This window comes from Notolepis coatsorum (genome assembly GCF_963971535.1).
Source record: "Notolepis coatsorum genome assembly, chromosome: 4".
Taxonomy (NCBI): domain Eukaryota; kingdom Metazoa; phylum Chordata; class Actinopteri; order Aulopiformes; family Paralepididae; genus Notolepis; species Notolepis coatsorum.
In genome coordinates, this window is record NC_140168.1 from 75704766 (window position 1) to 75717916 (window position 13151).

A 13151-nucleotide genomic window follows, 5' to 3' on the forward strand; every position below is an offset into this window, starting at 1 on the left:
CTCTTCTCTCTCTCTTCTCTCTCTCTCTCTCTATTCTCTCTAATCTATCTCTTCTCTCTCTCTTCTCTATCTCTCTCTTCTCTCTCTCTCTTCTCTATCTCTCTTTCTATATCTCTCTTTCTCTTTCTCTATCTCTTCTCTCTCTTTCTCTCTCTCTCTCTCCTCTTCTCTCTCTCTTCTCTCTCTCTCTCTCTCTCTCTAACTCTAACTCTCTCTTTCTCTATCTCTAGTATCAAGTTTCCTTCAGACTTCTGAAGTGGTTTAATGAAGTCTGAACAGAAGCACCTCACATGCCAGAGAGAGAGAGAGAGAGAGAGAGAGAGAGAGAGAGAGAGAGAGAGAGAGAGAGAGAGAGAGAGAGAGAGTTAAAGAGAGAGAAGTCAGTGCCAGTGAGGATTGGTGGTGGTGAGGAAGAGGAGAAAGGAGAGAAGGTGGAAGAGGAGGACATCTTGAACAGGTTTACTTTGATTGACTTCTAGTGTTCAGCCTCTCTATAAAACTACATTCTATTTCCTCCTTCCCAACTCTCTCTCTCTCCCTCTCTCTTTCTCTTTGTCTGTTTCTCTCTCTTTCTCTCCTGTCCACCCCCTCTCCTTTTATCTCTTTCTTTCTTCTTCTTTCTTTCTTTCTTTCTTTCTTTTCTTTCTTTGCTTTCGTTCTATCTTTCTTCTTTCTTTCTTTCTTTCTTTCTTTCTTTCTTTCTTTCTTTCTTTCTTTCTTTCTTTCTTTCTTTCTTTCTTTCTTTCTTTCATCTATCTATCTATCTATCTATTTATCTATCTATCTATCTATCTATCTATCTATCTATCTATCTATCTATCTATCTATCTATCTATCTATCTATCTATCTATCTACAGTATGCTCTCTCTTCCTCTCCTGTCTCCTCTCTCTTTCGCGCTCTCTCTCTATCTCTCCTGTCTCTTTCTCTTTCTCTCTCTCTCTCCCGTCTCTTTTTTCCTCCTGCCACTCTATCTCTCTCTCTCTTTTCTCTCTCTCTCTCTCTCCTTTTGTTTGCGTATCTGGACAGCCTGTGATTGCTCGACACTCAGCCAGAGAGGGACGCAGGGGAGCAGATGTAGAATGTGTTTTTGGAGAGGGGTACAAAAGGGGGTGTGGCTGAAAGTGAGGGGAGATGAGTTTATCTAGCATGATGTGGGTTATGGGCAGTGGATTGTTTGGCAGTGTGTTTGGTATTGGTGGTTTTAAACGTGGAACCCCGCTCTGGGTCGCTTGTGTATTTGTAGAAGAGTTGCTCCATACATAGGCCTTTCACACCGAACGTAATCTCCGAACCGACCGACGCGTTCACAGCGGAATAATTGGTTCGGAACATGATGGAGGCTTTAGTTCGGCCCTCTAAGAAAACACTGAGCACAGATTTTTCATGTTCCGAATCAATTATTCCCGGTGTGAACGCGCCGGCCGGTTCGAGATTACGTTCGGGAACCGGCTCCGGCACGGTCGGTGTGAAAGGCCTAACAGAGGGAGCCCACAGCCAGCTCTGTACGTAATTGTCAGGCCTCAGAAATAGCGCCCAAGCTACTACACACGCTCCAGCTCCCCGGCTTTACAGAGGACTACACAGGTTGAGGAATGGTGGGCGTCAGACAATGCCAGTCAAGGCTGCCACTCAAGTGTCATTATCCCTTTCACTACCACACTACCAAATGGTTAACCCTTTCGCCGCGACAATACAGAAGGTTAACCCTTTCACTGTCACACGACAAAGGGTTAACCCTTTCATAACCACACTAAAGAAGGTTAACCCTTCTCACTACCACACTACAGACGGTTAACCTTCTGTAGTGTGGTAAGTGAAAGGGTTAACCTTCTGTAGTGTGGTAGTGAAAGGGTTATGACATCCGGCTCCACCGAATGACTATCTTCCGTTGCCAATTCCTCTGAGCAGAGGTCCCTTTGGTCAGAGCCACTGATTGATCTCTGCCTGCCCTTTCCTCTATCTCTGTCTATCTCTCTTCCCCCCTCTCCTCTTCTCTGCCTTTCTCTATCTCTGTCTATCTCTCTTCCCCCCCTCTCCTCTTCTCTGCCTTTCTCTATCTCTGTCTATCTCTCTTCCCCCTCTCCTCTTCTCTGCCTTTCTCTATCTCTGTCTATCTCTCTTCCCCCCTCTCCTCTTCTCTGCCTTTCTCTATCTCTGTCTATCTCTCTTCCCCCCTCTCCTCTTCTCTGCCTTTCTCTATCTCTGTCTATCTCTCTTCCCCCCCTCTCCTTTTCTCTGCCTTCTCTATCTCTGTCTATCTCTCTTCCCCCCTCTCCTCTTCTCTGCCTTTCTCTATCTCTGTCTATCTCTCTTCCCCCCTCTCCTCTTCTCTGCCTTTCTCTATCTCTGTCTATCTCTCTTCCCCCCTCTCCTCTTCTCTGCCTTTCTCTATCTCTGTCTATCTCTCTTCCCCCCCTCTCCTTTTCTCTGCCTTTCTCTATCTCTGTCTATCTCTCTTCCCCCCCTCTCCTCTTCTCTGCCTTTCTCTATCTCTGTCTATCTCTCTTTCTCCTCCTCTCCTCTTCTCTATCTATCTCTCTTTCCCCTCCTCTCCTCTTCTCTATCTATCTCTCTTTCCCCTCCTCTCCTCTTCTCTGTCTTTCTCTCCCTCCCTTACTCTCTCATATGTCCCTCACTCTTACCGGCTCATTATTTAACTCTCTTAATCTCCCCATCTCCTCCCATCCCACTCTCCCTCTTGCCGGCTGCCCCCCCCCATCTCTCCTTCCCCTTCTCCCTCTCCTCCCCCCTCTCTCTCTCCTTCCCCCTCTCCCTCCTGCCCCCCCCCCCTCTCTCCTTCCCCTTCTCCCTCCTGCTCCCCCCTCTCTCTCTCCTTCCCCCTCTCCCTCCTGCCCCCTCCCTCCCTCCCTCCCTCCCCCCCCCATCTCTCCTTCCCCTTCTCCCTCCTGCTCCCCCCTCTCTCTCTCCTTCCCCCTCTCCCTCCTGCCCCCTCCCTCCCTCCCCCTCTCTCTCCCTTCCCCCTCTCCCTCCTGCTCCCCCCCCTCCCTCGCCCTCTTTCTCTCCTTCCCCTTCTCCCTCCTGCTCCCTCCCTCCCTCCCCATCCATCTCCTTCCCATTCTCCTTCCTGCTCCCCCCCCTCTCTCTCACCTCCCCGCTCTCCCTCCTGCCCCCTCCCTCCCTCCCTCCCTCCCTCCCTCCCTCCCTCCCTCCCTCCCTCCCTCCCTCCACTCTTCATCCCTCTCTTCCCAGGTATAAGAGCGTGGAGCGCCAGGCGGCAGAGGAGTACGAGAGGGATCACGTGCGGGTGTCAAGGACTCGCCCCGACCTCAGCCTGACCTTTGAACCCTCCGAGGCCTGGCCGTCATCCTCACGCAGCAGCACGCCGTCCTCGTTCACCTCCCAGGAGGAAGTGGATGCAGACCTCGGGACCGAGACCCCCGTCACCCCCTACACGCCCTCCGGTATGTTAGCCTGAGAACACAGAGGCTGTAGCGTTTTCAATTATCTGTGTTATTGAATACCGATTGATTGATTGATTGATTGATTGATTGATTCAGTGATTGATTGATCGATTGATTGTTGGTTGATATTGTTTTGGAATTAATCTCTGTAATGAATACCTGACTGGCTAGACAATGGGACCTGTACGGTCCAATGCAGTGTATTACTGTATGTTGTATTGCATGTTGATTGATTGAAAACTTTATTAACCGATTGCAGAATGGGTACAGTACAGTACAGCTCAATACACACAATTGTTAAGGGAAATATACAGTACTGTTAAACAGAGATCCTAACAGAAAAATATATACATACGAGGGGGAGGAAACTGTACATTAGGGTGCGTGGGAGGGGGGGGTTCGGACATTTACGGGGCCAGTTTTGAATTGCAGTCTCCCGTAGGTGCTCTTTGAGAGCGGTTTTGAAGGTGGGTAGGGATTCAAATTTTTTTACGGCTGTGGGTAGGGCCTTCCACATTGATGTGGCATAATTGTGAAACGTGTTCAGTCCCTTGTTTGAGCCGAATCTGGGTTTAACATGATTTGTGGAACTCCCTCTGGTGTTGTGGTCGTGGAATTCACTGACCTATACTATATATATATATATAGAGAGAGAGAGAGAGAGAGAGAGAGAGAGAGAGAGAGAGAGAGAGAGAGAGAGAGAGAGAGAGAGAGAGAGAGAGAGGGAGGGAGGGAGGGAGAGGGAGAGAGGAGAGTGTCAAGCGGGTGGGTGGGGGTGGGGCGGTGGAGACAGGATATGGGTGAAAGGGTCAAATGGGTTATTTTGAAAGACCTTTTTGAAAGCATGACGCCAAAACATCTTGTGTAAGAGGAGAACACAAGTGGTGTCTTGGGGCTGAGTGATGCGTGGCCACGAGCGGAGGTGGCGCAGCTGAAACGGACCAGTGTGTATGAGGCCCGGCAGAACTGAACCTGTTATTCTAACCTGGCCTGCATCGCCTGCATGGGCGGCACACTGTGCGTCCGTGTGTGCGTGTCTGCGTGTCCGTATGTTTTGACGTAAACAGGAACTTAATTCCTCATTTCCTGATCATAGCCTGGTCCTGGACAACCCGGCGTTGTGTACCTGACACATTGTTTACGTTAGTGTGTGTGTGTGTGTGTGTGTGTGTGTGTGTGTGTGTGTGTGTGTGTGTGTGTGTGTGTGTGTGTGTGTGTGTGTGTGTGTGTGTGTGGGTATGTGGCTGTGTGCTGATATACCTGGGTCTCAACAACACACACACATACTGTACACACACACACACACACACACACACACACACACACACACACACACACATGCAAGCTCAACAGGAGTCCCTCTGAAGTCAATGCGAGCCACGTCACAGTGTAAAAACAGCATCTCTGTTACTGGCTTGTCAACTGATTTACACAAGGAATTATGGGAGTTTTATGTGTGACGTCTGTTTGAGAGAAATAACTAAAACCAGTGTAAGGGGAGGAAAGAAAGCACACAATAGTTTGTGTGCGTGTGTGTGTGTGTGTGTGTGTGTGTGTGTGTGTGTGTGTGTGTGTGTGTGTGTGTGTGTGTGTGTGTGTGTGTGTGTGTGTGTGTGTGTGTGTGTGTGTGTGTGTGTGTGTGTGTGTGTGTGTGTGTGTGTGTGTGTGTGTGTGTGTGTGTGTGTGTGTGTGTGTGCGTGCGTGCGTGCGTGTGTGTGTTTTGTGTGGCTGGATCTGTTTCTTCTCCCTTTATGCAGTACAAGATGTTTTAACTATGATCATGATATTATGCAGGAAGCGTGTTCATTGACGTATCTACAGTAATGTTCAAAGGTGGAATCTGTAATGCCGTCGAACCGTGACCACTGGGGCAAGAGAGCCTGGCTTGGTATTACACTTTGTTTACATTCTATGTCTTTGGTGTGATGTGTGGGTTGGAGTTGAGTGGGGATAGGGGGGGGGGGGGGGGAGGTCACACCTCAGGTTCTGCCAAGAGAGGTCTGGAGGAATTCACACTATAATAAGTTACCAAACTCCAACCCAAACTCTCCAACCCAAAGAAAATAATGTAAACAAGGTGCAAAACCAAGCAGGGCTCTTTTGCCTCGAGGTCGCTGTTTGACAGCCAGTGTTGTAGTAGTGGATGGATTTTCAGGACTTGTGACTCGACTTGGACTTGAGCACTGACTGCATTCGGACTCTGAAGGTGCAGACGAGGACTCGGACTTGTAATAGGCCCTACTCATTTGGCATATGATATTGATGGCTAGTGCATTTGTTTGGCTATTGTGTCACAAAGTGAATAAACCCCCCTTTGAAACAGTGACCGCCGTGTCATTTATGTTTAATTATCTGTTATTGAATACCGATTGATTGTTTGATTCAGTGATTGATCGATTGATTGTTGGTTTTATATGTATTTGATATTGTCTTGGAATTAATCTCTGTAATGAATATCTGACTGGCTAGACAATGGGACCTGTACAGTCGAATGCAGTGTATTACTGTATGTTATTGCATGTCTTCAAGAGGTTTGCAGTGAAGAGTCATATTTCCCTTCTCAGATGAGGACTCAGACTTGTAATAGGCCATACTCATTTGGCATATGATATTGATGGTTAGTGCATTTGTTTGGCTATTGTGTCACAAAGTGAATAACCGCTGTGTCATTTATGTTTAATGTGTAGACCTTTTATTTTATTTGTATGTCAGCTCTTTGAGTGGACTCAACCTTGATGACTTGGACTCGGACTCGGACTAGGGTAACGGGGACTCGGACTCGACTCGGGCTCTTCTTTGGTGACTCGGACTTGAACTCGACTCGAACACTGGGCACTCGAGACTCGACTCGGACTCGAGATTTAGTGACTCGACTACAACACTGTTTGACAGCATTACTGTTGTGAAGGATCAGATTAAACCGAATATATATATTTATTTATATATATATATTTAAATAGTATTTGTATATCGTTTGATATCCCCTGTATATTCCTTGTACAATATGCACTGAATATCCCTTTAGTCTACTAAACAGCCCATAATAGTTTCATTCTACCATTGGACGAGAACCTGGCGCCGGCAGCCATACCCCTAGGTTCAAGTTCAATCGTGCCGCCCAACATGTCGTGGCAAGCCCGGTACCAGCGTAGGAATACGTCTGGCGAAATACGAATGGTACTATTTGTTCACAGCGCATATATATATGGCGCAAGTAAAGTAGAACTTTCTTTTAGTCCAGTTCTTTACCCTCCAACCGAGTAACAGACGCGAAGCCTCACCCACGACGCACGTGTGGTGCAGTAAGGCCTACTTGGCCTCAGAATAGGCATTGAGATATCGTGTGGATTAATAGTTGAATAGTCATAGTTTGGCACTATACCGTCGAGTTGGACGTATTCTATTAAGCTAATAATAGTCTATTTATGTATGGTGCATCGTTCGGTTAGAGTTATAAAGTTATCAGTACCCCCATCGTTCCTGACGTTATCTGGAGTCTTAACCAGGCTGGGCAGACCACTAGTGGTGCTTGCATCCGAGGAGCTCCGGGCCAGGGCGACTGGACCTGTATATTGGATTACTCTACCCGGACGACGGCGAGCCTGCCACGGCTTGGATTATGCTTTGGGTGCTTTGATTATTCCATGGATAACGGCCAACACTGCGGAGTGTTGGAACTACCCCCCGGAGAGGACTCCAGGTGAGACGGCGCTCTACACCAGTGAGGTCGCCTCACGTCTCTCCGTCGTGGACCGGCAGCTACCGTCCACCAGAGGGTCCAGCTGTATTCGTCTGCGGACCGAGGTTCTGTGGGCACCGTGTTCAAGACTTTGAATTCTCCCAAGAAATCGTCGGCCAGATGGGATACCGCCAGCGGCTTCTCTAACCCCCCCCCTCCTACTGTCTTACAACCAGCGGGACCCCCCCCCCCCCTTAGTGTATCCAGCTATAATCATTTAAGTACCATCGCTATAGTTTCCTAAAGAAACGGGTTGTATACTTACTCCCTGCGTAACCAGAGATTGGACATTCAATGTTGATTTACCTACGAATACTCATTTGCCATACAAGTGCATTTCAAATCATAAGTGTAAACAAGTGAACGTTGTATATACCTTTTGCTATATTAAATATTCGATTTGTACATTTGTGTGGACTTCGTTTCATCAGGTGGGAAAGTGTTCATCATATTTATATCATGTACTGGATGGCCAGAAGTTAAAGTACAAGAGGTAGTGGTTTAATATTACCATATCTAACAATACAGTCAGGGAATTGTACCCCTCAGTTACAATTGGTCCTTCGAGCCGGAGGGTAACTAGTGTAATATTAATATAGTGTTATTAATATTGAAATGGCCTATGATGAACACTCCACGAAACGGTCCTCCTAACCTAGAACGCCCGCGGCACAGACGACAGCCACCTCAGTACTTAGAGGATTACACTGTCAGTCAACTACCTAGCCTTCGACAAACGGTAAACGCGGTAAAAGTAGAAAGTAAGATTATGTCTGACCTTAACGACCAGGTTTCCCCGACCACAGAGGCCCTAGTAGGTTCTAATGTAACTGACCAAGCTCACGGTGGGGACCAGGAGGGAGCTGACATGCCTTTACCCCCCGCCACTACCGAAGAAGTAGTCCCCGACCAGCCCCGGGAGGAAGACAACCCTACAGAGAGAGAACTCTGCACGGAAGAAGAGGAGGAGAGCGCCGAGGAAATAGAGCTCCAGGACTCCCCAACGAGTACACCCAGGAGCGGCTCACCCAGGAGCGGCTCACCTCCACAACCGCCTTCCCCCAGCGAAGCGGAGAGGATGCTACAACAGGCGTTCCTCGTCAGCCTGACAGCCTCTACCGAACGCAATCGACTCCAAGCACAGACGCTTAGCGAGCGCGAACATTTTACTATTGAAAGAGAACGCCTCCAAGCGCAGCAACGGAGCGAAGAAGAGCGCACACGCCTGGAGATGAGACGCCTTCAGACGGAAGAGAATATGGCAAGAGACCGGGCCGACGCCCAGCGCGCCGCTGCCGGTGCCCAAAGAGAAGCAGATCTCACCAAGCGCGAAGTCGAGCGCGACAAGTTACAAGCGCAGCTAATGGAGCAGCTGATCCGCAAGGCAACACCCTCTCCCTCCGCCAGGGGTTCAAGGAACTCGTCGATACAACAGTCAAGGGCAACGTCTCCTAACCGAGCAAGCGACCCTGAACTTGACCAACAGACCGAGCCTATACCCCCCGCAGACCCCCTTCCCAGACCGGTCCAAGCGAGACCCAGCTACAAGGAAGGAGCGGCATACACTGCGGAGAAGCTAAATAAACGATTACAGGATCTGGAAGATCTGATAGAGGAAGAAGAGGGAGAGGAGGAGAACCAAGCCCGACGACAGCACAGTACTCCACCGGACCAGGAGGTCCAGTACAGCCCAGGCTATACCCCCGCGGCGCTGCGCTACAGACCCCCGACTCTATTCACGGGTGAGCACGACGCACGACCAGCCCCGAGGAATAGCACCTGGACCAGCGGGCCATGGTACCCTGTCAGTACCAGCCCACAGCGAGGCGCAAGAGGGGACTCGCCTAGGAGGTCTCTCCCCCAACGATCGCCGATGTATCAGCCATCCACGGCGTCATACATTGCCACGCCGTCGTTTCCAGACTTCGCCTATGAGAGTCGAGCACAGTACACGGAGCTCCGGATGTGCTTAGAGACAATGATGGTGGATGTCGCTGATGAACGCCACAAGTATGCAATATTACTGAAGCACCTGAAAGTACCGCGAGCGCACAATATAGCGCTGGCCTATGCTACCTCTTCGACCCCATACACAGCGGCCCTAGCCGCGCTGGACCAGAGATATGGACGTATATGGGATTACGTAATCCAAGAGATAAGGCATATTGATCGCCTACCCCCAGCAACAGACAATCGCTCATTAGACGACCTGTCAATCAAAGTGCAGTCCCTGGTAGGGATGCTGGGAGCGCAACGGGAAAAGGGCATGCATGAGCTATACGCCAACTCTAACGTCGAGAGGATTTTGGAGAAGCTGTCACCCGCAAGACAAGAGCGTTTTAGGCGGCAGAGAGACTACCGGGATCCCAACGGCCCTGAACCATCCCTCCTTGATCTAGCCGACTTCCTGGCGAGAGAAGTCAGCAGCTTACGACTGGATACGTTCGGGCGGAGCACGCCAAGCTCCAGAGAGGGACCCAGGAGAATAAATGATGGAAGAAGATCGGTGACTGTCATGCACCAATCAGAGTCAGTACCGAGCAGTAAGAGCCACAGTACCCCCTCGAGAAAGGAGAAGTGGAAGATAGCGTGCCCCTACTGTGAGAAAGAACACTGGCTGTCACAATGTGACCTATTCACAAAGATGAATGCAGAAGAAGTGAGTCAATGGATAAAGTCCAACAGGCGCTGTTACCGATGTGCGCGACCACACATGGCAGCCGAATGCCGCCTAAAGAAAAGGTGCAGTCGGTGCGATGGAGCCCATCTAGATATACTACACGACAGTAACAGAAGACGGCCTCCACCTGCACCATCGAGCGGCACCAAGGCAAGTGTCATGTACATTGACCCCGCCAGCAGCAGCGGCGCCCAAGTGCTCTTAAAGGTAGTCCGTGTGACATTGAGCTACCAAGATAAAGTCATGGACACTTACGCCGTCCTTGATGACGGGTCAGAGAAGACCCTTCTGCTCGCGTCCGCTGCGGCCCAGCTGGGACTGCGGGGGAGCAAGAACGAAATGACGATTCGGACAATAAGAAGAGATTTAAAGACGATAAAGGGCGAGAATGTCTCCTTCACTATCGCAGCAAACGGGCAGCCAGAGCGACGGTATAAGATTACAAATGCTTTCACCAGCCAAGAAATAGGACTATCGCAGTACACCTACCCTATCGCCAAATTGATGGATAAATATGTGCACCTGCGACAACTACCTATCCCGCTCATGGACGGCGCTACCCCGACCCTGCTGATAGGCTCCGACCATGCAGAACTCATAGTCCCGATTGACCGGGTCCATACAGGACCCCGAGGCTGTCCTGCAGCAGTCGAGACCCGCCTAGGGTGGACCCTACAAGGCCCCCTCGCTAAATCTCTCAACCGAACAGCAGCCACTAGCTGCCTCCACTCCAGAACGACGGAAGAAGACACCACTCTCCTGCAGCATGTCGAGAGGCTATGGACACTAGAGACAATGCCCTTTAAGAACGAAAAGAAAGATATTCGTTCTAAAGAAGACATTTACGCCATCAACCTACTCGAGAAAGGGACAAAGAGAGTCACAGTCGGCGGAGTGATGAGATACGCAACTCCACTCCTGAGGCGAGAGGGAATGCCCACCTTTCACGCAAAGAAAGACGCCACGGAGCGCTATCTATTGAACACAGAGCGGCGCCTAGCCAAAGACCCCGCTCAAGAGAGTGTGTACCGCGCTGAGATTGAGAAGCGAATCACAGCGGGACACGTGACAAAGATTGACATTAAAGAGGCCGATCAGACGACCGAATCATGGTACGTGCCGCATCACAAGGTCCATCACAACGGCAAGGATCGCATTGTGTTTAACTGCAGAAACCAGATCGGATCCCGAAATCTGAATAAAGAGCTCTTGCCCGGCCCCACACTCGGCCCCTCCCTACTAGGCGTGCTACTGCGCTTCCGCCAGGACAAGGTGGCTATCAGCGGGGATATCAAAGGGATGTTCCTGCAGGTGAGACTAGTAGAGGAGGACAAGCCCCTGCTGCGGTTCCTATGGAGAGAGAGGATCGGAGATGAGAACCCAGCCATCTACCAGTGGGAAGTACTCCCCTTCGGAACCACATGCAGCCCGTGCTGTGCTACATTTGCACTACAGAAACACGTCGCAGAGGACCCAGCAGCAGATGAAGAGGTCCAACACAGTGTGAAAAACAGTTTCTACGTGGACAACTGTTTACAAAGCGTTTTGACTCAAGAAGAAGCCGAGGCTCTCCTAATTAAGCTACGCGCCTCCCTGATCAAAGGCGGCTTTGATCTCAGGCAGTGGGCCAGCAGTGACCCGCACGTATTGCGCAGCCTCTCCCCCGCGGACAAGGCTGCCAGCAGCGAGACCTGGATGGCGACCATCCCAGGAGAAGCCCAAGAAATGACACTAGGACTAGTCTGGCGCTTCAAAACAGACTCGCTCCACTATAGACACAAACCCCTGACAGAGCAGGGAAGGTCGACGGCTACACCGACCACCAGACGGAGTGTGTACAGAACACTCGCCAGACAATATGACCCGTTGGGATGTATTCTACCTTACACCACCAGGGCAAAGATGATTGTACGAGCACTATGGGACAAGGACCAGGGCTGGGACGACCCAATACCCGCACACCTTGCCTCAACATGGAGAGAGTGGGAGACGGAACTCCGCTCACTCCCAGGCGTCAATATACGCCGCAGCTACTTCCCATCCACAGTGAGGCCAGAGACATGCGAGATTGATCTACACGTCTTCAGCGACGCCTCCGAAGTAGCCTATGGATCGGTGGCCTACTTGCGTGCCCAAGAGAAGGGAGGAAAGATACACACTGCTTTCATCCTGGCCCGCTCAAGAATAGCCCCACGAAAGCAACAATCTATCCCGCGTCTAGAGCTCTGCGCAGCCCTAGCAGGAGCGCATCTAGCCACGTTAATCCAACGTGAACTCACCATTCCGGTGCACAGAACAATCTTGTGGTCAGATTCCACGACAGTACTCACATGGATCAAGTCTGATTCATGCAGATACAAAGTCTTCGTGGGAGTCAGAGTCACCGAGATTCAAGAGTTAACAGAAGCAGCGAGCTGGCGGTATGTGGACACCAAACACAACCCAGCTGACGTCATCACCCGGGGAATGCCTCTGGATGACCTCACCCGTCGCAACATCTACAGTGACGGACCAGAATTCCTCAAGCTCCCGGAACAAGAGTGGCCTACGCCCACCCCACGGGAAGCAAGTAACGAGGAGGCTGAGAACAAGAAACCTATGTTCTGTGGACTGAGCACAGTCGCCTCCACAGACCCCAACATAGATGACTGCATTACCCTAGAGAGTGCGCAGCAGAGGACATTCCTGTGGCACCACCCAGAGATTCAGTCCACCACTGACATGTCAGCAGCTGACTACGAAGAAGCAGAACTTCTTCTACTACAACGAGCCCAGAGAGACTCGTTCCCCGATGAGCTAGACTGTCTACAGGGAGGAAAGCCCGTCCCATCAGACAGCAGACTGCTCCACCTGGCACCCGAGAGTGACGCCCATAACCTCATCAGAGTGGGTGGTCGCCTGCGGAGAGCCCCCGATCTACCGGATGACATTAAGTACCCGATAGTCTTGAACAGCCGACACAAGGTCACAGAGCTGATCATAAAGAAATACGACGAGGATGTACACCACGCAGGAGCAGAGAGAGTCTTCGCGGAGATCAGACGTCGTTATTGGATACTGCAAGGGAGAGAAGCAGTGCGGCGCTTCCAGCGAACCTGTCTAGACTGCCGTAAGTGGCGCGCGCAGCCCAGCATACCACGGATGGCTGACATACCTCCCTGTCGCCTCCGACTCGGCGACAAGCCATTCCACTCCACAGGCATGGACTGTTTTGGCCCGTTGTATATAAAGAGAGGAAGAGGAACCGAGAAGCGGTGGGGTATTGTATTCAAATGCATGACCACCAGAGCGATACATATCGAGCTCCT

The 13151-nt window shown here is 50.6% G+C and overlaps 1 protein-coding gene across 1 annotated transcript in view; it reads left to right on the forward strand.

Annotated features, from left to right (window-relative positions):
* fhod3a (formin homology 2 domain containing 3a) overlaps positions 1-13151 on the forward strand; it is a 103340-nt gene that overhangs the window by 36726 nt on the left and 53463 nt on the right. The window contains exon 11 of the mRNA XM_084311988.1: positions 3213-3424. Within this exon, the coding sequence (XP_084168114.1) occupies positions 3213-3424 (212 nt within the window). The remainder of the gene's footprint in view (positions 1-3212; positions 3425-13151) is intronic.